Source organism: Eretmochelys imbricata, chromosome 18 (genome assembly GCF_965152235.1).
Source record: "Eretmochelys imbricata isolate rEreImb1 chromosome 18, rEreImb1.hap1, whole genome shotgun sequence".
NCBI lineage: Eukaryota > Metazoa > Chordata > Testudines > Cheloniidae > Eretmochelys > Eretmochelys imbricata.
This window is the reverse complement of record NC_135589.1, coordinates 12,193,364-12,218,393: the sequence shown is the minus strand read 5'-3', so window position 1 is coordinate 12,218,393 and position 25,030 is coordinate 12,193,364. Positions and strand designations below refer to the sequence as shown.

The window sequence follows — 25,030 nt, the reverse complement described above, 5'->3', positions numbered from 1 at the left end:
GTAAAGGTCTTACCTCTCACCTAATATCCTGGGACTCACAGGGCTACAACCACACTGCACATAGCTCTCTCCTCGGACATTCCTCCTGCGGGGTTACAGCCATTTCTCTCCCGCCCCCGCCAAAGGCACTCTGGGCTCATGATGAGAGTATGAGGGGTAGGCAGTTCTGCCCAGGTGTCAGAGCACAGAGTGGGAAGGATAAAAGGTAAAAAAATCACTCTGCTAAGCTGGTCGCTTTCCTCCTGGATCAAGGCGACTGGAGACAGCATGGGCTACCTGCAGGTCCTGCCCTGACCTCTGGAGGTATCGTCTTCACCGAGCACACAAGGGAGGGAGGAGCAGGATATCCTTCTAAAGCCATACACTGGTTGCTGCTCCCAGCCCACAGCTGGGGTGCATGAATCTCTAACATCAACAGACCCGTCCCCAATTATAATGGGGGCGCTCTCGACACTGTGGCATAACACCCATTATGCCCCAAGGGCATGGCAAAAGGCCAGGGGAAGAGAATCATGGAGCCTACGCCTCGTCTCACCCCACCAGTCCTGCCTGGGGAAGGAATAGCTAGACTCACTGGCCTCCTCCAGGACAAACCCCAAGCGACCCCACCTGATGCTTTAGTGGGTAACAGGGCTATTGTGGTGCCCTCAAGAGGGACTGCTGTACTTGTGTTTCTTGCAGGCACCTGGGTTGCAGAGGGAATTTTCCCTTTTCTGGGCCAGCCAAGGTCAGGTCCCACACAGGTCAGGGGCCCGGCTCTGCCCAGCTCTCCCTCCCACCGCCAGCTTCCCCTCTTCAGCAGGGTCAGATCTACTGAGTCTCACTGATGGGGCAATTAAGAGTCATGTCTCCTACCTTGGTATTTCCGCTCTTTCTCTTGCTCTTGGAAAGGCAGCCAGGCTGGGCAGGGTAAATGCCCACCTGGGCAGGGCCTGGCTGAGTCTGGTCACAGCTGTGTCCCATTAGTGCCTCGTTAGGGCAGAGGCACTGTGTGCTTCCCTGCACTTCCTTCCAGCAACCAGGAGCTCCCAGACCACTTGTGCCTCTGCAGGGCACATGGCCAGCATAGTAACCCTGCTCCAGTGTCCACTGGACTCAATGTAAAACTTGGCTTGGAGCGTCTGGGGAGAAGCCTGTCTCTGGTTGCTCCAAAATCATGGTTAGGAGTATAGAGGGGATTTCCCTAGACCATTATGCCTCAGCACACTGTCTTGCCTGAACTGGCCTCCAGTGGTATGAACTTCCCCCCAGCCAAGGCTCCAGCAGGCTGAGCTCTGGGCTTCCTCATGTGTGAGACACCTGTTCTCTTTTATGCCTGTTGATAAACTGTATAGTCAGTTGCTTGAGCACACTTTGGTTTGTTATGAAATATACTCAAGAGATCAACTAACCAGCGTCAGTCTGGTTTATTACTATGATGCACTATATGATCCTCGTCTCCGAAGAGCCGTCCTGTGACATTCACCTTACACAGAAGGCATGCTCTCTGAAGTTACATCCCTTTTTGTATCAGTAAAAGATACTATATATGGCATCTGAAACTGGATTCAAGACATCAGGCTTTTACCTTGTTAGTTGCTGGTACCCTGATGCGCCCCTTTATCTTCTGTGCTGAACCCAGGTCATGATGCAACCTTATCTTTGTTCTGAGCACTCCAGGTACCAAAGGGCATGGAGCCATCCCCTGGGCTTGTACCAGGGTAAATAGGTTTGTGAGGAGGGTAAACCCCTTTCTGTTGCTGTTAGAAAACATTTATATCTACTTAAGCCAAAATTTTCTTCTGCTAATGCAAGGTGTTATGGGATACTTAGCACAAGTCAACAGGATTATAATAAAAGTATAGGCCAATATGGGCTATATAATTGCTATATTAATGCTTAATAAAATGTATACTTAAATGCTTGAAATATGTATTGTGGGTAGTATTATCAGCATAATATATGTGTATGCTAGCCTGTGTATATTAGTCAGCATTTCCTTTTCCCTTTTCCCCCAACACCTTTTGGGCCAGCCCTTTATCTTTGCTCACCACCCACTGAGTGTGTCAGAAGGTCCAGATGTGCGTGTGTGCATTTAGCTGCAGCAGGCACAAAGAAGCAGACACATGTTCCCAAGGCGCCTCTCAGCCATGCTTTATTTGTGAATGGAGTAATAAACAAACAGAGCTCAAATCATTTGAGGAAAACAGAAACCATTGACATGTGGATGTTATTTACAATGCAAGTACAGTTCTTGTGTTCTAAAGGGGCCAGGGAAAATCTGAGGGGGCCTGAATCCAGGGCTGATAGTGGGGCTTGGGGGTTAGCAGGAAGTGAAGGTTTTCCAGAAGAAGTTTTTACAGGGGGCTTTGCGGTCTCGCTGTGATAGCCGCCCCAAAGCCAGCCGCTCCTCTTCCAATTTGCTCTCCAGGGGCTCTTCAAAGTCAGTGGAAGCTGCCTCACGCCCCGTGTCCATCCCATCCAGGAGACCCACCAGCATCTTCAGGATCATGTCCTTCCGGGCCTTGGTCTGCTCCTGCAAGTGGAAAGCACAAGAGAGATAATGCCATCTCCTTAAGTCCCTCTGCAGGTACTGGCCTAATGCTCTCCATTCCTCATCACAGACCCCAGCTCTAACCCTTAGGACACGAGGCCATCCTGCAGTGCTAATCACCTCAGACTGGCCAATTTCATAGTGCTGAATGGGAGTCACTGGGGTCATCATGATGGGGGTGGGTTGAGGCAGAAAGGTGGGGACATTTGCCAGCCCCAGTTGGCCTCCTCCTCTTCCCTGGTTCACGTCTCTTGGCCTGTGAGCCAGCAGAAGGGAGGGGGACAGCATACACAGGAGGGAAGGCTAGCACAGAGACTCTGGCATGGAGCCCTGGATGGTTCATTGAAGTGGCAGATTAGCCACTGGGCCAATGGGGCCCAAGCCCAGGGCCTCTGGCCAACTGGGGAGCCCTGGAAAAACGGGCAACCCCATGCCCCAATCCGTTCCACCCACCCAGCGCTGCTCCTGCCCCTGTACCCTGACCCCATTTCCTCAGCAAGAACACGGCGGGGGGAGTACGGGACTGCAAGTGAAAGGGGTGGGGAGGGGCTCCCCATTTGCTCTGTCCCAGGGCCCCACAAATCCCTAATATGCCTCTGGTTCTCTGCTCAGTGGTCAGAAAGCTGGGGTCTCATCAGAGATGGGGAGGTGGAAGAGAGGGATAGAGCCAGGATCCCAGTTCCCTTGGTTCCCTCTCCCTCACCAGAGGCTCCTGGCCTGAGGGCTCTCAGCACCTGTACAGCACTTGATCTGCAGACAGGCACTAGTTAATCCCCACCCTGTTCCCAGGGTAACAGGAAACAGTCATTACCACCACCACACAGGAGAGAAAACCGAGGCACAAGGGGGAATGACTTGCTCAAGGTCACCCAGCAAGTCAGTGACAGAGCTGAGATTAGAGCTCAGGAATTTCTGGCTCCCAGACCCCGCCTGATCAACTTGGCCAGCTGGGTGGAGACAGCAGCAGGTGTGTGTCATTATACCAGTGAACAAACTGGTTCACCCAGTTACAATATCCCCTGCTCCTCCCACCCGCCCAAAACCCAGCTAGCTATAAATCCCCCCCGCCCCGGGTTACTGTCTCCGTTGCCTGGCAGTCCCAGCACCTACTTGGGAAGGGCTATGGAGGGATACACAGTGCTGAGAAGTATTATTAACATGGGGAAACTTCATGCTGAGACTTCTCTAGCCAACCATTTCCAGGAGGCCAGGATTAAGGAAGAAGGCAGCAGTGGGTGGGGGCTGTAGCCCCAAATGGCTGGAAAAGCTACTTGGACCATGGAGACATGAAACAACCCACATTGCCTGCTTTCAAATAGCCTAGGGCCAGATTCTGATCTCAGTTACACCAGCCTTGATCTGGAGTAACCCAGCTCGGTTTCTTTACCCCCAGAAGAATCTCAGTGGTTGCTCCCCACTGACGCTCCGGACCCCTGGGCAAGGCTGTTCCCAAGGAGCGGCCACATTAATCCCCCTGATTCTTGAAAGAAACCTTTGTGGGTATTGACAGGGTTCTAATTATTTGCCCTTTAGACAGTCCGGGAAACTGAGGCACATAACTGCCTGCAGTCGTAGCAAGGCCAGAAGCCGGGTGTCCTGACTTAGCCCCAGCCACAGAGGTGTGGGGGAGGCTGATTTCCCAAACCCTGCCCATCTGGCAACACCTGGGTCGCCGCTCCTTCCAGCCCTGAGTTGGGAAGCCAGCGCTCCAGCCGTCTGCTGGGTGTCCCTGTTACCTGGGCACGGGGTGCCCGCCTTATCCGGGAGCCGGGCGAGACAAAGCCCTGGCTCCCTGGGTACTAGCGGAACCAGACTGCGCTGGAAGCCGGTGGCCACTGGCCCCAGCGAGGCTTCGGTGCCAGGGGGAAGGGTCCTCAAAGCCACCTTCTCCAGCCCGGTGCGCTCGCCCCTTGTTCCCACCGATGTCCCGCTGGAGAGCTCCGGGCCGCTAGAGCTGGTTATTGTTCGCGCCCCTGCGGCTGCTGGCTTCTCTGCACCGCTTCCACCGGGACATGGAGATACCCCGGTCGGTGTCTTCCTGTGCATTTGGGGGTGTATTTCATAACAGCTCATGCCTCAAACCCGGAGGTGTTTAGCCTGAGAAAGGGATCCCCATCTCTCTCCTCCAGCCACCAACCCGTCCCTCCTACCGCGATCTACTCTCGAAGGGACTTCGGAAAGTTAATAAGTCTTCAGCTCCCTTCCAGCAGCGGCATTGGACCTGGCGCGGAGAACCCTTCCTCGCACTCATTTCCACTGAGCGGCTGGTGAGTGGGCTTAGCCGCCTAACTCCGCGCTTTTCCCTTCTCCCTGCGGCTTAGACTTCGGATAAAAACGTGTCGGTCACAGAGAGGGTTAACCTGTCGTTGTGGTGAGAATCCGCAGAGGAAAGAGACTGTGTCTCCCCCACCCCTCCCCACACACACAAAGGGTTAAGGCCGATCTAAGGGCCGCTCCCTGATGGGATGCACTCCCCAGCATCTCACTGTGTGCGTCTGTCTCTTCTTCGGTCTCCTCGTTCGCTTACTCCTGGAACGCGCGCCCCTCTCCAAAGCGCCCCAGAGCCCCTCTCCGAAGCATTAACATCGGACACTGATGGGGAACCACCTCTGAGGCTGAAAAAGCGCCACCGGGAACCAGACACAGGCGCAAGAGGAGTTGGTGCCTTTACGGGATACTCTGGGTCCCTTCCTTCCTCTTTTGGGCTGCTCCCCAGTTCCCAGGCTGGGAGGCGAACCTGCGAGCCGCGCTGCGGGGATGGACGCGCACCGGAGTGAGAGCTGCGCAGCTCGCACTCCGGCGCTCACAGGTGCAGGCTGGCGGAGCGCAGGGCGGGGGCAGAGCCGTGGACACAGGCTGGGAGCACAGGGCAGAGGCTGTGTCGCCGTGGTTGTCTACCGCGGGAACTGACCGGCGGAGGGACTAGCGGTACCATTACACTGCTCCAGCTATGCTGGCGTATCTCCCATGTGGACACTCTATTCCGGATCAAAGCGACTTTATTCTGGCGTGATTACTCCGCTTCTTATTTCTCGGTTACCCTCCTTCTTTCCTATTGCACCGGGTCCTTCCAGCATTCTTCCCCCCCCCCCGGGGGCCTTTCTGGAGCAGGGACAGGAGCCCACTCTAGCCTTCTGTTCTCCTACACGCCCCTTCTTCTCCTGCCCGACTCCTTCTCGCCGGACTCCCCCAGCCAGCCGCGTTTCCCCTCCCCTCCTTTCCCTCTCTCCCGTTCTAGTTTGCGGCTAGCACGAACTCTGCTTTCACCGACCCCTCTGCGGTCTGCCCTCAGCCCTGCCCCCCTCCCCGCTAATCAGGCGCCCAGCCCCACGCGCCGCAGCTCCGGAGGGTCCAGGAGCACAGAGCGCCACCGGGGTGGCCCCCGCGGTCCCCTCTGCCCTGCCTCCCGCCCCGGGGTGCGCGATACTCACCCTGCTGCTCGCCACGGCGGCTCTCTCCTCTCCGGGCAAGGCGCTGGCTCTCACGCTCCACACCACCAGCAGCACGGACACCAGGCTGGCCACCAGCTGCATGATGGATCCGCGGGGGCTGCAGCGGTGGATCGGGCACGGCTGGGCGGGGGGAGCTGTCTCTGGGCTCTGCTCTGCCACAGGCAATGGCTGCAGCCCCTTTTATAGCCCGCTCTGGAGCCCTGCAGGTGACGCAAACAATCCAGTCCCTATCCAAGGCGAATTAGACTTTGGAGGGGTGTCAACACTTGGCTGCTGGAGCGGGGCCCTTCAGCGCCCCGGGGCTCTCCAGGTGCCCCTGCTGCAAAGACTTGTGTGGGGGGAAGGGGAGGGAGCAGGGGGCTGGGACCAAAGTAACCCACCCTCAGGTCTGCAGCTGCCCTGTCTAGGTGGGCTACTCCTGGTGTCCTAGACCCTGCAGGCCAATGGCCCCTCCAGTCCTGTAGCCTGTGGCCAATGTGGGATGCTGCAGAGGAAGGGGTCAAAGCCCCCTCTCCCATAGTTACAGATGGGCCTGGACCTGAATCCAAACAACCCCGAGATGTTGGGGTTTGGATCTCTGCAGCTCAGCCCTGTGTCTCCCCACAGTGCCGCTCACTGGGTGATGCTGAGCTGCTCCCCATCCCCATTCTAGCACCTGTGGGTTCCAGGTGTCTGGAGAAGTCCCCCAGTTCCAGACTGTAGCCTGGCAGAATGGATCCCAGCCCCACTGGACTTGGGTTTCACAGTGCTAAAGAGAAAAGCAGAAGCTTAGCTGGGTTGGGCAGACTTGGAGCAGCTGTGCCTAGCTCATGGCACAATGACCCCTGCTTTAGGTTCCTTCTGTGTCCCCCTTTCTCCCCGGCTCTGCCCTGCACAGCCCCTTTTCAAGCAGCCGTTCAGAAGGTTCCTCCTGCCCAGACTGATGTCCTTGTAGCAAGAAGCTGTGGCCCAGCAGAAGATTCTGTAAGGACATTGCAGCCTACCTCCCACTCCCCTGTCACCATGGTGTCATCTGCCTCCTGGGATCTGAGGACCCAAAGTTCACATCTCTTCTCACCCTTGAACCCACCACCCTTCTCCCCTGGGCACACTCCTAAGGGGAGGCCCAGCTTCTGCAGCTCCGGTCTCTCTCCTGCCAGCACCCCCGTAGAACAGGTAAGTTCTCACTTTTCAGATGTGGAGGGACAGAGCGGGGATGTGGCCAAGGGGAAACAGTGAGTGAATGGCAGAGCTCAGGATAGAACCCAGAAGTCTGTCCCCACCCCACCCTCTCCAGCTGCTGACATTCCAAGCCCCTCCACTGTCCTTTGAACGCACAGAGACCCAGACCACTTGGCAGTGGGGCCTGCCCCGAGTACCTGATGCCTAAATATCCACACAAGGGGGCTAGAAGAAACCTCTGATCCCCTCGTTAAAAGACACAAAGGAAAGGAACTATTCTGTGCCTAATGGATTCCCCCTGGGAGATTCCAAGGCCTGAATTCTAATCAGGAAATACAGCACCCGAACAGGGGGGCTGGAGCAATTTGTATAGTGGGCATCTGAGCGCCATGAAACCAAACTGTAAACCCTGTATAGAGTGGAAAACACTTCAAGCCAGGGGGCTGCTGCAGCACCCCCTGTCCTCCTAGTTCCAGCACCTATGTGCCCTGAGTGCCTTTCCCACCATGCCCTGGGATAGCTGGGGAGTTAAGGTCATTGCCAGCTTGTGTGCCCTGATCCAGGATGAAACGTCACCTGCTCCCTTCAGGAACGATGGGGCCGATTTACTCGAACCCGCCCTGCTGCCCTCCCTAATGCAGTCCATCAAACTTCTCCAGCCTGGTGAGAGCTGCTGGGGTGCAGGATGCAGAGGGCACTGACCTGAGCATGGCATGGGGACCTGCCAGCTGACCCATGACTGAACTGCTTGGTGGTGGGAGCAAAACCAGGGGATTGCACATGGGGCCTCAAGAGGAACTGGGGGCCTCATCCCATTGCAGTCTGAGATGGGGCTGAGGTAACAGACAGGCAGGAGGTGAACCCAAGACAGTCACTTACGAGACGGGACTAACCCAAAGGGCACATTAGCCCAAAGGCTCTTCAGACAGCAGTGGAGGCAGACAGCCAGCACTCTGGGGGCTATCTAGGCAAACCAGGCTGTTTGTTCGCATGGATACAGCTCTATGTGGGGCTGTGTCTTACGTATGGGCTGTTCCCTGAGGCACCACGGCAGAGTGAATGGAGTCACAAGCCGGCAGCAAAGCGGGAGGTGAGGGGGATAAGCGGCAATGTCAGAAAAGAGCAGGCGAGGCAGGGGGATGTCCAGGGAGGCAGTTCCAGATGGCAGGAGCTGTGGAGATGGCTTTTCCACCACCAAGGGCCAGACATGCTGGGACAATGACCAGCATGGAGAGCAGCCTGAAAGGTGCAGACGTTGAGCAGGTCTGTAGGGTTGGCTCAGGCTGCAGCAAGAGAGGCTTAAAGGGCAGGAACGCCAGGCGGGATTAGCACACGCCTCAGGGAGCAGGTCTGGGAGACAGCGTCTGCCCAGACGTGACAGCAGAGTCCCTGTCCCCACTCCCAGCTGCCAGGCAGGCTCCAGCTGGAACATTCTACGATGCTTCTCCCAAGAGCTCAGCTTGGTGTCCCTGCTGCTGTGTGACCTGAGGGGATGTGGCCAGCGGGCACCTCCTATTGCTCACACCCACAGGATGGGTCCAAACCCACTGGGCCCTGGCTCTGAATGGCTCATACAGGCAGCTGCTATGGGCCATGCAGGAAGTGATGGAATTAGCTGCTGGTACTAAAGCTGCTGGCCTTTTGTCTCGGGCTCCCTGTGCATGAGAGGCAGTGAGCCTGGCTGGGCAGCGGGATCCAAGCCAGCTGCCTGAGAGGTGCTGATGGGCCACACTACAGCTTCCTTTGCCTGCAGAAATGCCCCTCTCCCACATTACTGATCAGTGTCCTTCCCTTCTCCACCACAGACTCCCCAGCCAACTCCTCCACTGCCCTCCCCACGAAATAACTCTGTGGGGCTTCAGTCTCATCAACTCTGAGGTGGGGATTTGCCCATACGAGCCCAGGCCAGGTGCCAACTCAGACCTTTGCTCTGTGATCTTGCTGACCCCAGCCCCCTTCATAAAGACCAGCTGACCTCTGAGGCACCCCCCTCCTCCTAACCCCCTAAGCACCTGTACAGGGGAAGTCAAGAACTTCTCTGTGAGGGATTAACATGGCCCCTCCATTTTGCCGCATCACTTCATCTCCCACAGCTCTGACCCTACCCACTGGCTTCTCAAATCCCTGCCTGGGCTTCCCCACTGGGGTCACATCAAGGTCGCGCTTCTCCCCAGCTTCTGAGTCCTGCATGGCTCCAGTCCCCAGCACCACCCCATCCCCTGTTGGGGTCTTCTCCTTTCTGCTTCCACCATCTCCTCCTCCTATTCCCTGTCTGGTGCTACTGCTCAGCCTCCCAGTGAGGCTCCATCTCCTTGTGCTCCTCTCGCTGTCTCCCCAGGACTCAACTCCTCTTGGAAGCCTGGCGATGGTAGCACCTCCATAACACTGCTATCTGCCTTGCTGGTGCCTCTCGACTGACCGCCTCAAGGCAGGGGCTGTTCCTTGGCTGGCATGTCGCTCACAGGCCCTGGTGCTCATCCTGTGGCAATGACAGGCCTCGCTGGAGAATGCGTTCCTTCCACTTCTTGTCTGAGGTTAAAAGTACATAATCAATTAGGACTGCAAGTGCTGTTGGACATGGGACTAGTACAGATGGCCCCGCTCTGGAAGGGGACTCAGGAGACTGGCTTTGGGTTACTGCCTGTGCCAGAGGCTCTCTGTGTGGCCTTGGGCAAGTCATTTCATGGCTCTGTACCTCAGTTTCCCATTCTGTAAAAAGGGGATAATGAGCCTTCCTTTGTCTATTTAGCCTGTAAGCTCTTTGAGGCAGGGACCCTCTCTTCCTATGGGTATGTGCAGCACCTTGCACAGCAGAGCCCCTCCCCCCCGTGCTGCTATAAGAACTGTAATAGAGCATCATGGGGGCAGATTGTCACGTTGAGGGGTGGTGTGTCTCTCCCAGCTGCTTTACTCTGTTGGTTGGATGCTCCTGGTCTCCAGCCTATTTCTTGCCTGGCCTTAGACCAGATCACAGGATTTTCTTGCTGCACAAAATGGAATTGGATCTGGCTCCCAAAGAAACTCAGTTGCATCTAAAGGAAAGGGTTCAGAGGCCTTAGCTTTCCTTGGTAGCCAGATGCCTCCCCGACATCTCCGCAGGGCCTGAGTGCCAAAGAGCAACACAATAAACAAAGCAACAGTCAGCTGATGGCAGCAATTCTCCTTGAGAGGGGAAACCAACTGGTAATTTGCTCACGGGCCTGAAATTGTAACTCATTGATCAAGGCAGTTTCAGAATGGTCCCCTAACATGAGCAGCCCCCGTCCCTGAGGCACCTCGGTGCAGCATGGCCACGCACCAGATGGATGGTTCAGTCACAGCTTTCATTAGCACTAATACAACAAGCCCAGGAAGAGACAGTATCTGAGTGTGGGTTGGAGCCTGAAGTCCCTGCTCATGTCTGAGCCAAGTCTCAGAGCAGGTGCACAGAGCAGAAGGAATATCACCAGAACGTGGATGTCAGGGGATGAATGATTGAGTCTTTTGTAGTTCTCCAGGGAGGCTGAGCTGGGAGACAGGTCCTACGTCCTCGGGCCGCTGCTCCAAAAACCCAGCTGGGACTGAGAGAGGCTGAATGGGGAGGTAGGTAGGGGGGGCTGCTTGCAAAGGAACGTTTGAAAACATCGCAACATTTCATTTCAACAGTGTCATAACCTCAGCGATATCCATATGGTGCGTTGTGGGGGAGTGGGCGCCCACCCACTGCTGGGGCTGTGTCAGCTTTACCAGTTCAGAGTAATGACGTGTTCAGTTCCAAGTCTTTTGTTCAGTTATATGAGATAAAAGTCCAAGAGAAGACAAAACATTTCAAACACTTTTCCATAGAAAATGTCACCAAAATCGACATGTTCCCATGAAACAATTTCAATTTAAACTACACAGCATCTGCCTTTGGAAACTCACGGGTGAGTTCTAATTAGGAGGCAGCTTGGCAATATGAACTGACTCTTGCTGGGGCTGAGACTGCCAGACTCATCTCAGAGATGGCCAGAGACACTGGGGAATGACCTCTTGTGCTGTGAGGTTTGCGAGTGGCTCCTTCACACAGCAGATCATGGTACCCACAACCCCTTAGTTAAAGTTTAATCCCAGAGATCAGACTAGTTGTATCAGCACAAGAGCCCACCAGCCCAAGGCCTTTCCCTAATGAGTTCACACTGTCTGCTCCCAGGGAGAGTCCAACTTACTCCCCTGGCTGCTCTCTTGGAGTTGAAGGGAGTTAAGAACAGGGACATTTGCGGTAGCACTGTACCCCGGTGTCTACAGATAGATCAGCAAATCCCACATAAAGGAGTCCCCAAGAAGATGAGTCTTCGGCGGCTGTGTACACATCACACAGAGCCTTTCAGTACCATGGAGAGGGCAGCCTCGCTCTTGCCAAGGAAGTCTGCTGGAGGGAAGCGAGCGCTTATCATTTGCAGCAGCAAGAGGCTACTAAAGTTCTATTCACCGTGCAGCTGGCAGTCTTGAAAGATGGGCCACCTACTTTCACAGCATTTGTGATCATTTCTCTCCCCACCCCCCCCCGCCCTGTTTATCTGCTTCACACATCACCGTCCTATAATTGAGATCCCAGTTTCTAATTCCCCACCTTTTGCATATTTTAAAAGCATTTAACTCCCTCCTAAGCAGACAGTCAGAAAAGAGCTTCGCCCAAAGTGCCCAGCATTTAACTCCGGGAAATTTTCTCATTTTACTTTTTAATGACATTTTGCCTGAGTCTCTTTGTCTGGGCCCTGGCTGGTTGCTCAGACTTTCCCATCCTCTCTCGCATCCTTGCAAAGGAAACTGCTTCGCCCAGCACCTTGGGGGCAGTTGTTATCACTTGTAGATTGTTTGCCTGTGGAGGCTCGTGTTCCCTTAGGAAAGTCAAATTGTCCTCAGTTTGGCAGTCTCACGCTCTGTCTGGACTCCATCAATGATCCAGCCAGGTCCTGAGAACATCAGCACAGGCTGAATGAGGTACTCATACCAATTAAGTGGCTGAAAGGACACGGGCAAGATATTTTTCATAATGATTTTTTTCCCCCCAGAAAAACTTCTGAAACTTTTTGGGAACTGAAGAAGTTCCAGTGGCAAAGTACAGGGCTAGGAGTCAGCCCCAGGCCAGCAGACTTGACAACAGGCCTCTGGCGCACTGAGGCTGCTGCCTACCCTCTCATTGTGTTCTCTGTCCATCTCCACATGTTGTTTCCGGTCATATTCTTACACTGTGAGCCCTTTGGGGCAGGGCCTGTGCTCATACAGCGCCTAGCACAACGGGGGCCCTGTTCCATGACTGTGGTGGGCCCGGATGGTACCGCAGTACAAATGGAGAAGACCAATAGACTCAATTCTTGACTCTGCCAATTTTCTTAGCCTTGTGCAAATCACTGAGTTTGGCTGGCCAAGATTATCCCAAGTGACTAGTGATTTTCAGGGCCCAGCTGGAGACACCTTAAGCCAGCCCAGTTTTCAAATGACAGCAGACACTCAGCCCTTTAAGGCTTCTCAAGTTTAGCACCCGAGATCCCTTGTCACTTTTGAAAACCTTCTTCTCTTGTACCCGTGTTTCCCAATCTGTAGATCAGGGTTAACAGCTGCAGCCCCAGGTGTGGAAGGGATAATCATTGCTGCACATGGATTTCATCTGCCTTGCTGAAACTCTATATACCATGCAAGTCCCATTGTAAGGGTTTGAGTAGTGCACAGAACTCTTGTCAGCTGTCTACGCTGGGATGACTTGCACCCGAACAGTCAAAGTGCTTGGAGCTGCTCAGATGGCACTAGCTACTGTGCAAACTATCCTTCCATTCCCTGGCTGCATTGTTAATGAATGCCAGCTTCAGGCAGTAAGCTGTAGCTCTCATTGCAGAGCACTGAAGCATTTGAAACTGCCTATAAAAGGTTTCTGGTGGAGTTTCCATAAACTGGAGTAGGCTACCACTCCAAAGCACAGAAAATAGCCATGCTCTGAACTCTATGGCAGACTTGCAAATATAATGGTTTTTTTGATATGTATAAAAGAGCTTAACCCATTAGTTACAAAAAGTGACAATCCATCTCTTAATACTTATTATTTGAAATTCTTTAATAAAAAGTTCAAGAATTTAAAAAAAAACAAAAAAACCCGAAACCCCCCAAAGGTCTGGCCATTACTGTGGAGTTATATGTAGGGCTCTACCAGTAGATCATGGGCAGCTTGGATTGCAGATGGCCCTATCCTGCCACTACGGTAACTGACTTGTAAATTAGGCCACCCCATGAAGTGGGCTGCAGCTCACGAAAGCTTATACTCTAATAAATTTGTTAGTCTCTAAGGTGCCACAAGTATTCCTTTTCTTTTTACGGATACAGACTAACACGGCTGCTACTCTGAAACCTAGTGAGATTAAATCTCTGCAAAGAGCTAAGGAAAAAGGCAATTGGGGCCAGCTGCAGGGAGGTGCCTGGAGGCTTTCAGCTCTAGGGCACTATGCATATCCAGCATGGGGCAGTAATCTTACACATCACCAAATGGTGGCTGATCAAGAGCCTTTCTTGACTGAACTGTCAGACTCAGTCCCCTTCCCCCATATATAGGAAGAGCCTCATCATTGGCATTCTGGGCAGAGATGTGAAGGATTGAATAGGTTATAGGGACTGAACCATCCTCTCTGCCATGGGGTGTGTGGGGTAACTCCAAGGGGGGTTTCAGAGTAGCAGCCGTGGTAGTCTGTATTCGCAAAAAGAAAAGGAGTACTCATGGCACCTTAGAAACTAACCAATTTATTTGAGCATAAGCTTTTGGGAGCTAAAGCTCACTTCACTGGATGGGCGTGAGGCATGTTAACAGGACAGATGGGGGAAGCTTGCATTGCCCCAGCCCAGTCTGTACCTGATCTATGGACAAAGGGATCTGAAGAGGTGGCAATCCAGCACCTTTCCACAGCACCAATTTAGACTGTAAGCTCCTAAGGGCAGGGCCTGGCTGTGTGTTCTGTTTGTACAGCACCCAGGGTCCCTGAGCAGGGCTCCTGGGTCCTACAGCAATACAAATAATCAACAGTTGGGAAGCATGAAGGGTTGTGCCCGGGAGCCCTATAACAGAGCGGAGGGGCAAAGCTTCAAGGTGAACAGAAAAGCTTCTAAAATAAGAGAAAATTCAACAAGAACCACAAGAGTGAGCAGGAGGCGAAATCGCAGCGCTGGAAATCACCTCCCCCTGTACTTAGCACAGCACCTTTGTGCAAGGGCCCGGGGATCTGCTGACGCCAGGGACACCTCGTGCCCTGGATGGAATGCAGCTCCCTGCTGGGCTTTAGGAGGATGTTATCAACAGAGGCCAGAGGAACAGATCCCATAGCCCCAGGCTTGGCAGGTACAAAACATCTTTATAGCTCTCCCCTCCCCCAATCCTTATCCATTCCCTTTGAGTGATCATCTCCCCAGCCTCCCCTAGAGGCTTTGACCCAGGATTACTTCTTTCCTCACTCACCCATCATGCTGTTTTCATACTTGTAACTCATCAGAAGACGACTGCTGACCCTCCTAGAGACACTGGGCCCAAAGTGCTTTGGCAGCCTTACTGAAACACCGTGAGGGAAGGGAACAACCCAGCCGTGTGAGGGACGGAGAGATGGCGTTTGGCCAAAATCAATCCAGAACGCCAGGGGCCTGATCTCCCACCAGCAACTCCATTTCCACCAAGAGAACCACGTGCAGCGAACTGCATGGAACTCCGGTCAGCTGCCCCAGCAGAAGGAAGGGATGAGTTGGGATCAGATCATGTGTGGGTAGCTTGGGGGGTTCAAACCAGAGTGTAGGACACTAGGGCGACCCCTAGTGGATAAGAACAGGCTCTGTTCTGGGCACCACACTATGAGACAACAGCTGGGGCTGGAAGAACGTGTATATAAGGCAATAGGCCAAACTCCTTGGAGGGGTAGATCGAACAAGGCCCAGGGGCCCCAAGCGAAGGGAAGGACAAAAAGCTGTCACACCCACTTAAACAAGCTAGTTCAAGCCCAGACCCCAGGGTGAAATCTGGCCAGCCTGCCCCTGACAGACTGAAGGGGAGCCAGGCTCCACTCTTGCACTGGAGCTTGGCAATGCCTCAGGCCCGTGAAGGAGCTGTGCTGATGGGAATCTGAGGAGTGGGGCCACACGCTGAGCCAATAACTATAGATAAAGCAGGAGGGGAGACTCCAACAGAGGAGGCAGACGTGACAGACAGTGGCTGGCTATATGAGCTGCAGGCCCTGCTGGGCAGCGGCTGGGACACAGCCTAGTCCCAACATGAGCAGAACATTGATCCTCCACTGTTACCATGACAGAGCCCGCCGGGGGACGCTCTTCCTTGGCAGCACGAGCCCTTTGATTGGGGTTCTCGAGATGTCCCCTAGCGGACATTCATGGTTTGTACAGCTACAGCCCACTGCAGGACTGAAGAGCTGTCAGCCTTAGGGACCTGCAGCAGCTTTGCAGAGGGCAATAAGAAACAGTGACTAGCTGGGAGGAGTCAGGGATTGAGCCACACTTGAGGGAAATGGGAAGCTTCCTTAGTCTGACAAGCAAGCAGGGGGGAGCAGCTGGGAGCCTCCTGTTTAGACTAGAGAGTAGCTGAGGCCAAGGGGTGCTGACTTGTGCAGCACACATGGGACGGCGGAGGGGCTGCAATGGAGAACATGCACCAGGTCACGGTTTACAACATGTGCCTTTTATACATCCTGCAGGGCAGGGGGAGGAGAAGCCTGGATGATTGGATGGTTCCCTGAGATCCTCTGATAAGAGGCATTAGCACAAGCACAGGAGTTTGAGAGCTTCCCTTGCTATCAAGAAAATGCACCAACTCCAGCGTCACCTTAACCACCAGAAGGGATTGTTTTCTTGGTCACAAGGGAGTGACAGCTGCCTGGGGGCTACACCGAGAGGACACCAACAGCCCAGAGGCAGCATGGAGTTCTTTTAATGAGTAATGGAGAGATGGAGTCTGAGCCTCAGGGCCCAGTACACGCAGAGAACAGATTACACATCCATTGAACTCGGGAGCAAGAATACAAATCATGATCCGCCTCCCATGGGCCAGCCAATACCCGGCCTGAGCCTTCTGCGGAGGCCTTCAGGAGAGACTAGCTCCCTGGAGATCCATACTCGCTCCTATCCACCAGGCAACGGATGGATATAAAGCACCGACCTCTGTACTGAGGAGCATGCCTTGGAACCGATCCGAAAGCAAGGATTAAAAAAAACAGGAGCCGCCCTGTTAGTGCCTCAGCACTTCGTTTCCAACCAATTTAAAAAAAAAGAGCTACTAGACTTTGCTGCCAGCCGATGAGCCTGTAACACAGCTGCTCCAGCAGGACTAGAAACCTACTGTGAATAACAACAGAGGATATGAATTGTGACCTCTCCAAGGACACAGTGGAGCTGGAGTTCAAGCCTGTTACCAGTTACAATAGCTCAGCAGCAGGGAGCTCTCTGCGGAGGAGAGCAGGCTACCTCCCTGCATACTACTCCCTTCCCTGTGCTTAAGACTGAGTTGATGAACCTTCTGGACTCTTCCCAAATTCCAGAAGATTGCTACGCAGACACATGTCAGTTATAAATACACCAAGTGAGTTGGGGGCAGGAGGGGGGAGAAAAGGAGAAATATCTTACATTCCCAATACTGGAAAGAACAGTTTTGACCCCAAGCAACGAGGAGCTCAGAAAGTCTCATCTGGCTTATGCCCTGCCATCTTTAAAGTGTTATCAGACGGAATGTTGGCTGGCAAAGGGTCAAATCCCCAGCCAGGAGGAAGAGTTGGCAGCCTGCTGAGAGTCCCCCCATGCTGCAGCGCTGAAGATCTCAGGGTCCAACTCAGGGTGGGGGGGAAAGCAGCTTCACAGGCTCTCACACGTCACTCAAGGCCTGGAGACACCCAAGAGAGAGGAATTCAGTTAATCGTCCAGAGAAATGACAAACCTGCTTAGACAGGGGCTGGGAAGTGTATTTCTGGGCATGCTCCTTTCACATTACAATGCCACTAGCTCAGGCAATTCCTCTAACATGCTGAGGAAGTCTCCCTTCTGCTGGTGCACCTTTCACAGCCTGGGCTTAGGCCTGACTGGAACAGGGATGGTTCAAAGAGGGTGATGTAAAACCTGGACAAATCCTTCAGCAATGCACAATGAACTGCATGCCCATCGTAGACCATCACCACTGCTGTTCTCTAGTCCTCTGGTTTGCAGCAGGATCCACAGCCCACGCCTGCATTACCCAGGCCCTTTGTGTGGCTTCTCTAATGAAGACTGGTCTATTCTAGTGACTCTCAGGGCCCACTGGTGGATATAAAGCCTCTTCGGGGTTTGATTCAGGTTAGTCCTCTGTAGTAGTCTACTCCTATCCATGTGTGTACTGACCAGCTGTGTGTTCAGTCACCTCCTGATACTGGCGTGCCCTGGCTTCACCATACCTCACCCAGAGCAGCCAGCACACAGATCTCCATGCTGCTAGCTCTGCAGACCTTGAAGTCCCACACCAACTCCCATGCTCCCGGGAATTAATCAGGGACCGTCCTTAGCTCGAGGTCAAGCAGGAGCCCGACCCAAGAAGGAGCCGCGTACTTCTAAGGAAGTCATGGCAACAGCAGCAGAGCCCCGAGTGGGAACCCTCGGTCCCAGATCAGCGGTTCCACTCCACAGACTGGTGGGGTCTCACCAGCCTTTGGGGGGAGCGAGGGGCTGCAGCCTCACTTACCTTCCGTGCAAACTCAGGCAGGATGAAAGCTGCCTGATGGATGTCAGAATTGTAGTATTTCAGGTTCATCGTTTCCACTTGCTGCTGCGATAGCTGCTGCACAGGCTCCCGGAACTTTGTGCTCTGCAAAGAGGAAACACAAACACCGAGTGAGCGTATAGAATCGTCTAGAGGGGCCCTGTGCCCTGGCTGCTGGAAGCAGACAGTGAGAACGCACAGAAATGGGGATTTTTTTTTATGGCATTTTTCCACCCTGGGATCACAAGCCCTGCATGGCAACAGCCTCTGGAATCTGCAAACCCCGGCTCACGTGACTAGCCCTTTTCCACAGGCCGAAGTCAGCGAGATTAACTCGCACAACTAGGGAACGACTGTGTGAGCCCTGTGCCAACCAAAGCTTTCACACCATGACTGGAGATCAAACCCCTCACTCCGCAGGGCAGAATCCGCACTGGTATTCAGTGCGGCCCTGCGTTTGGTGGGTCTCCACCCGGTTCCCAGCGGATAGCTGCCCTCATCTCAAAAACAGAACCGCCAGAGGCTGTCGAAACTGACCTCCACCCTCATTCCTTGGCGGGACCCCTCCAGGCCAGGCCTGGGGCTCTTTGAGGGGGAGCCTGCACTGCTGCAGCACCTGCTCAGTGGGAGCCGCCCTGTATCTCCTGACCTCTCACACGTGCACAGCAGGCACCAGGGCATCTGGTTCCGCTAGCCAGTCAGTTCTGTCCCAACGACACACGGGCTGGGCAAGCCGGACCGTGGCTGCTAGCCCCTGACTAGCAACGGCCGAGCACAGCACGGACCCAGAGGGGGCCCTGGTTCCTGGGAAGATGGGTCTAGGTGCCGCATGGAGATCCTTCGGCGTCAGCCAGAGGCACAGCACAGAAGCAGATACCGCACACGAGCAGGCTTCCTGGTCTTTCAGACACTAAAGAAGTGGCGGACGCTGCTAATGGAGACGAGTCTGTTCCGTGTCGCCCTCCCCCCCACGACCCCAGCTCCCTGCAGCCGGCGGGACACCCGACACTCACTGGGTTCTTACTGCACAGCATGAAGCCGATCTGCCCGCTGGGATAGGTAGGGATGGTGCAGTAAGCGTATTCCACCACAGGGAACAGAGACTTGCAGAACTGACGCATCTCCTTAATGAGATCCAGGTGCAGCCACTGGCATTCACCTGTGCAGGTAACAAGGACAGAAGGGAGGTTAGAATAGACAATGGCAACCTTTAGCACTCTGAGCAGAGAGGTTTCAGGTAAAGGCTGGTTTTAAATCTGAAAACTAAGGCCTGGTCTACACCCAAGTCTTACTGGCATAGCTACATGGGGATGGGCTGGGATTTTTTAACACTGGGATACCTTTGCTGGTAAGAGCCCCAGTGTAGACACAGCGCAAAGATTACTGGAAATGCACAGGAAGACTAAGGCCAGACTCAGACACAGCTCTGGGAAGCGAGATTTTTAAACATTAGATACCGTACCACAGATCCCAACTTTGGCTTTTTGCTGCCTCTGCCATCTGTGCCCATTTACACGAGATCCAGAACAGCAGGCATGAGGGGACAAGACCCTCAGACCCACATTACCTGTTTGTTATAACCCTCTGTTACAATAGGATCCTGGTACACCCAGCCTCACCTGAACTTCCCTATTTACATAGTTATCTTCAACTCTAGTCTGGGACTTGGGACACCTGGGCTCAATTCCCTGCTTCATCAGACTTCCTGTGACCTTGGGCAAGTCACTTCGCCTTTCTGTGCCTCAGCTGGCCAACTGTACCCTGTCTGGTCTCACCTTGGCAGCAGAGAATCCCATCCTCTCGCAGAGCCGTCTTCATCAGCTGGTAGTAGGATTCTTTGAACAAGCTCTCCGCAGGACCTGGGGGTCGGATGTCACAGAGATGGCTCAGGGTCCATGAAAATCCCTTTGTGCATCTAAGGCATGCCTTTGCTGGGCTCCAGAAGAGACCAGAGCTTTGCTCCACCTGGGGGTCTAGATACTCAGGTTTGATACCAGGCAAAACTCAATTGTTTTAGAAAAGAAGGTTCTGAATCGCTTTTTAATGTATTGCAAACAATGACTGAAGGTGAGCTGGGGGTGGCCAGTTTGGATCTGGGGTTCTGGTTTGGCCCACCTCCAGCACAGTAGAACCAACCCAATTTTCTCTTTGCTAATCAGCAAACATAATACTCCTCACAAAAATAAAAATCGCATGATCTCATCCCACTGCGTGGCAGATTAAAAGGAAGAAGATATCAGCAAAGGGCACTGAGGTTAGGCTAGTTTGTCTATCAAAATCTGACAGTAATAGCTGAAGGAACCTCTTGCTAAGGGAATCAGGAGAGGGGAACATCCCCTGAAGCATGTGTCCTCCACCTCTCCACCCCCACAAAAGTGTGATAGTGTTGCAAACGGGAGCAGAAAACAATTAAATGGTAAAACCCAAGGCAACATTGTATACTCTGTTGAAGAGAGGAAAGGTGGTCAAGGAGCTAGGGTGCTAGCTTGGGACCCAGGTTCAATCCAATTCAATTCTGCCACAAACTCCTGGTGCACCTTCAGTGAGTCACTCTGGGGCCAGATTTTTAGAATGATTTCAGTGCCTAATTCCCATTGATTTCCATGGCAGCTAGATGCCCAAATACCTTTAATGTATTCTCTGCCCAGCAACTGTGAGAGGCAGGGAAGTGCTGTTATCCCCGTTTTACAGATGGGTAACCAAGACCCAGCCACGACAGGCCAGATTTTTAAAGACCACGCGGCTCTCAGCTAATATTGTAATGGGGCCTGGGAGTAAGTTAGGAAGGTAGCTAGCTCCCTTAGGATCTCGAGGGGGTGGCGAGGCGAGGACAGCAGCTCACTACAGGTAGGAAGAGAGAAGACTGTGGAATCTTACATCACTATAGCTGTCTCCGTGGAGCGTGAAAAATCCACACTCCTGAGAGAAGTGGCTATTCCGACCTAACCCAGGTGCACACAGCACTAGGCTGACGGAAGAACTCTTTCATCGAGTTGGCTGCCACGTCTTGGGGAGGCGGATTACCTATACTGACAGGAGAACCCCTCCCGCTGGCGTAGGTAGTGTCTACACGACAGAGTGATGTTGATGCCAGGCAGCTTACGTTGCCCTAACTATGGAAGCATCTACACTAAAATTTTGCTCCCTCCAACGTAATTTCCCGGCTCTGCCGACTTAACTCCACCTCCACAAGAGATGCAGAGTCACTGTCAATGGAGTTAGGTTGACACAAAGAGCGAAAAGTGGACAAGCAAAAGCGATTTAATGACTGCAGCGGCTGGATGCTGACATAACTTAGGTCAACATGATTTTGTAGTGTAGACATGCCCTTAAATGGCTACAGCTGTGCAGCTGCAGCCCTGCATCTGTAATGATTTACGTGTAGACATAGGGTGAGTAGGCAGGGAGGGTTGGCAATTAGGAGTTCTTTTCAGACTCCAGGATTAACTAGTTACTAGAAGGAGTAATTAGATCACCTCCCAGGACTGGGGCACAGAGCCCTGAAAAGGGAAGCAAGATGGCTGGCTGGCAGCCTTGCTCCTATGCTGGCAAAGAAACAATTTTCAGATGCATTTTCACCCCTCAGGGGCCAGAGAGGCAAGGAAAGAAATGTTCCAGCAGCGCCATGATTTGCATCTGGAGCCCCACCCAGATCACTCCCCATCAAAGGAACTGAAGTGAAAGGAAGGGAGTGAGTTCTCTGGGCTGGGAGAGAAGATTCTCTCTTTATTCTTCAAAGGAGCCCTGGCCAGCTCTGCACTGCCTCAGTGAGGTGTTTAGAATGGAGAGGATGGGCAGTCTGGAGGCAGGGAGAGCGTGGGTGGATGGGACCCACCCCACCCTCCCCTTTCCTTTGGGTTCTCACCCATGGGGTCGGAGGAGTCTGTGATAATCACATCAAAGGCTTCTTGGTTCTGTTTCATGAACTCAAAGCCGTCCCCGACGTGCAGGGTCAGCTTGGGGCTGGAATAGCCCACCGCCATCCCTGGGAGGTATTTCTTTGATACCTGAATCACATCCTGCAACAGACAGCACAAGCAGGTGAGTACATAGAGTGCCATGCAGCCAAGCTGATCAGTGGTTGAGTCATTTCCTTCCATACTCTCAGCTCAGACCCACTTCACCAGCAGTTTGAGAGCAGTCTGTTTCCAGCATCTTAAGTGAGCACACAACGCTCAGCCCTGTCCTATGGCCCCTGAGTTCAGCAACACTCTTGCACAGTAAGTGCCAAACCCAAAGAGCTTGCAATTTTCAAAGGTGCCCTGAAGAACTGAAAGGATCTGATTACACAGACCTGCCTGCTCCCCTCTCCCCTGGGGATACACCATCTGCAGAGGCAGATCCCAACCAACATGGCGATTTTCTTTTAAACCCTGAAAATTGACAATGTGGTTTTCAAGGAAAGACATTCCCATCCCTACCCTGAGCCCTCCTTTCCCTGTGCAAAATTCCTTGTGTAGGCCTCTCCGCCCCAGGCTGAGGAGAACACCTCGTCCCTAGTAGAGGAGCACTTTCTTTCGGGTGAGAAATCACAGTGTATCCCCTAAACACTAGAATCCTTATGGCTGGCAGAGATGTGACAAGACACTAGTGTCAGCTGTTCTGAGCCTCCCTATTCAAACCAACCAGCAGCATCTTTGATTTAGTAGAGAGATTAGGAATAGACTCTGGGCTTAGTTCTCATTCCTCACACAGCTCCTATGTCCCAGCACAATAGTGACAGTTTCTGAAACTAACGCCAATATGAACCGACCAGTGGAGGAAGGACAGACCCACCTACCAGCAGAAGGCCCTGTAGAAAGAGACCCCGTTCCTGCATTCAGCAGCAGGACACCAACTCAGCAATGACCTAACAGAGGGACAAGGTCCCTTTCGTTGGAGGATGAGTGCTGTCCCCGTCAGGGGAAGCAAAAGGGTGCTTCACAAAGTCAGAAGAACTTCTCTTCTCTGGAGCTCAGCCTTCAGATCCTGCACCCGGACTGGATTAGCCCCAGCTGTGCACGTGGAAGAAGCCGCAAGAAAGATTCAGGCTGTTGCTTGGAGAGCTGGGGCAGTCACTGCCATGCCAACAGGGCAAGGAACGAAAGCGCCGTCTTCAGGGTCAGCAGCAGCGGACGAAGTCGCAGCACTAAGCTGATATTTTGAAGCTGCTCTCCCACTCACTCTGCAGCCTCACAGCCCATTGAAACCAAGGACACAGCAGCATCACCTCCCGCATTACCTACCTCGTCAATTTCACACTGCACCACAGAGTCCACAGAGGGGTGCTTGACCACTTCTCGTAACACTCCCCCATCGCCACCACCAATAATTAGCACCTGAGACAGGAGAGAGGCCAAAAACCAGAAGAGTCAGCTTGGTCCAGCCAGGCTGGAAGGGTCATAGCAAGAAAGTCAGCCCTGAAAATCCAGTCAGGATACCTCTACAGCTTTGCCAGGGACGCATGCCCCTCCTGTAAGGCAGGGATATTAATGTATCTCCCAAGTTATAAGGGCTGCTTGCGATGTGCTTTGCAGGCCCCAGGCGAAAGCGCTACAGAAGCATAAAGCGCTGTATTGGCATCCATAGGCCACATGCTTGGCCCTTGGGTTCAATCTGTAAAAACGCGAATTAGGACAAATTGTCCCTTAAGCCCGACTCCTAAAACCGTTGGCACAAGCGACCCGGCCACGGGCCATGGACTACCTTGCGGGGATCTGGGTGGCTGCAGAGAGGTAGGTTGGCGATCATCTCCTGGTAGGAGAACTCATCTCTCTCCGTGCACTGGATCACCCCGTCCAGCACCAGCACGTTGCCGTAGGTCTTGCTGCCAAGGCAAGAGAAACGAAGGGGCCTCAGGGCAGCGCCCTCGGAGCGGCAGCCGGTCCCTCTCCGGCGCCACGCTGCCTCCGTCCCCCACGAAGCGTGGGGCCGGCCCCCCTCCCCGGCGCCTGGGGCGGGTGCAAAGAATCGCCCCCTCCCCGACTCCCTGCCCGCCGGTGCCCAGGTCCCGTGCGGCCCCAGGGGCAGGGCTGGGATCCACCTGCCGGCACCCCGCGGGGAAGGCGGCCGCCGTCCAGACCCCCGGGGAGGGGGTGGGGGCAGGCTGCCCGCCGGGCCCCGGGATCGCGGATCCTCCCCCTGCCCCACGCCGGGCCCCGGGATCGCGGATCCCCTCCCCACCCCACCCCACGCCGGCGGCGAGAAAGCGGAGCCGGGTCCCCGAGCGGCAGCGGCTGCTCCACTGCGGTGACAGCCGGTCGGGCCCGGCCCCCGTCCCGGGAGAGGTGGTGGGGAGGCGGGTCACCCCGTCCAGCCCGCTCCCCGCCCGGCCCCCGGCCCCCGCCCGGCACCTCCGGAAGACCAGGATCTCCTGGTAGCGGGAGCGCTGCTGGTGCAGCAGCTCCTCCACCTGCAGGGACAGGGCCTGGCCGGGCCAGAGGCTGCAGGTCTCCCGGAACCAGCCCTCGCGGATGGCCCCGGCCGCCGCCCCGGGCTCCATCCCGGCCGGGCCCCACAGGCCGCGCCAGCCACAGCAGCGCGGCCACCTGCCGCCCGCCCGCCGCAGCCTAACCTGATAGTGCGGGGGGGCGGGGACGGGGCGGGGACCGGCAGCCAGTCGGGACCCAGCGCCCGCCCCTTTCGTGACCTTGAAGGTTGCTATTGGTTCGCTTTCTCAGCGAGCAGTCTCTATTGGCGGCTCCGGCGGGTGAGTCTGGCGGTACAGCGAATAGAGCTAGCAGGTTAGTGTGGCCGGCTCCACGGGGGCCACGTGGGGGTTACGGACGGGAAAGAGACCCTGACCCTGCACAGCAGAAAACGGGGGAGGGGATGTGCCCCCCCCTCCGCCTTGTGTGTATCGGGGGGGGGGCAGCGACCCCCCCGGGTGTGGGGGGGAATTGCTCCTCCCCCCCCAGCGGGTGAGGGGGGAATTGCTCCCCCCCAGGGTGTGGGTGTGTGGGGAAAGTGATCTCTCCCCCCACCCCCCCAGGGTGTGGGTGGGGGCAGTGGATGGGGATGTGTCCCCCTGCCCAGTGTGTGGGGTTTGACCAGCTCTGGGTGGACGGATGTGTGATCCTCCCATTTCAGTGCAGGGCTATGGCTAGGAGGTAGATGGGGATGTGACCCAGTCTGCTCCATGGGCGACTACGGGGCAGTCGGGCTTGTGACAGATGGATCAATGGGGCG

At 54.5% G+C, this 25,030-nt stretch overlaps 2 protein-coding genes across 2 annotated transcripts; both read right to left on the bottom strand.

Annotated features, from left to right (window-relative positions):
• Positions 1-2,302: 2,302 nt before the first annotated feature.
• Positions 2,303-6,066, bottom strand: CORT (cortistatin). Its single transcript, XM_077837565.1, has 2 exons — positions 5,965-6,066; positions 2,303-2,515 (listed from the first exon to the last, which is right to left on the bottom strand). The coding sequence occupies exons 1-2, from the start codon at positions 6,064-6,066 to the stop codon at positions 2,303-2,305; spliced, it is 315 nt and encodes a 104-aa protein (XP_077693691.1).
• Positions 6,067-16,054: 9,988 nt separating this feature from the next.
• Positions 16,055-24,411, bottom strand: SRM (spermidine synthase). Its single transcript, XM_077837169.1, has 8 exons — positions 24,196-24,411; positions 23,549-23,669; positions 23,089-23,181; positions 21,729-21,882; positions 19,639-19,722; positions 18,877-19,022; positions 17,846-17,968; positions 16,055-17,017 (listed from the first exon to the last, which is right to left on the bottom strand). Exons 1-8 carry the CDS (start codon positions 24,342-24,344, stop codon positions 17,000-17,002), a joined length of 888 nt encoding a protein of 295 aa, XP_077693295.1. The 5' UTR covers positions 24,345-24,411; the 3' UTR covers positions 16,055-16,999.
• Positions 24,412-25,030: the final 619 nt, after the last annotated feature.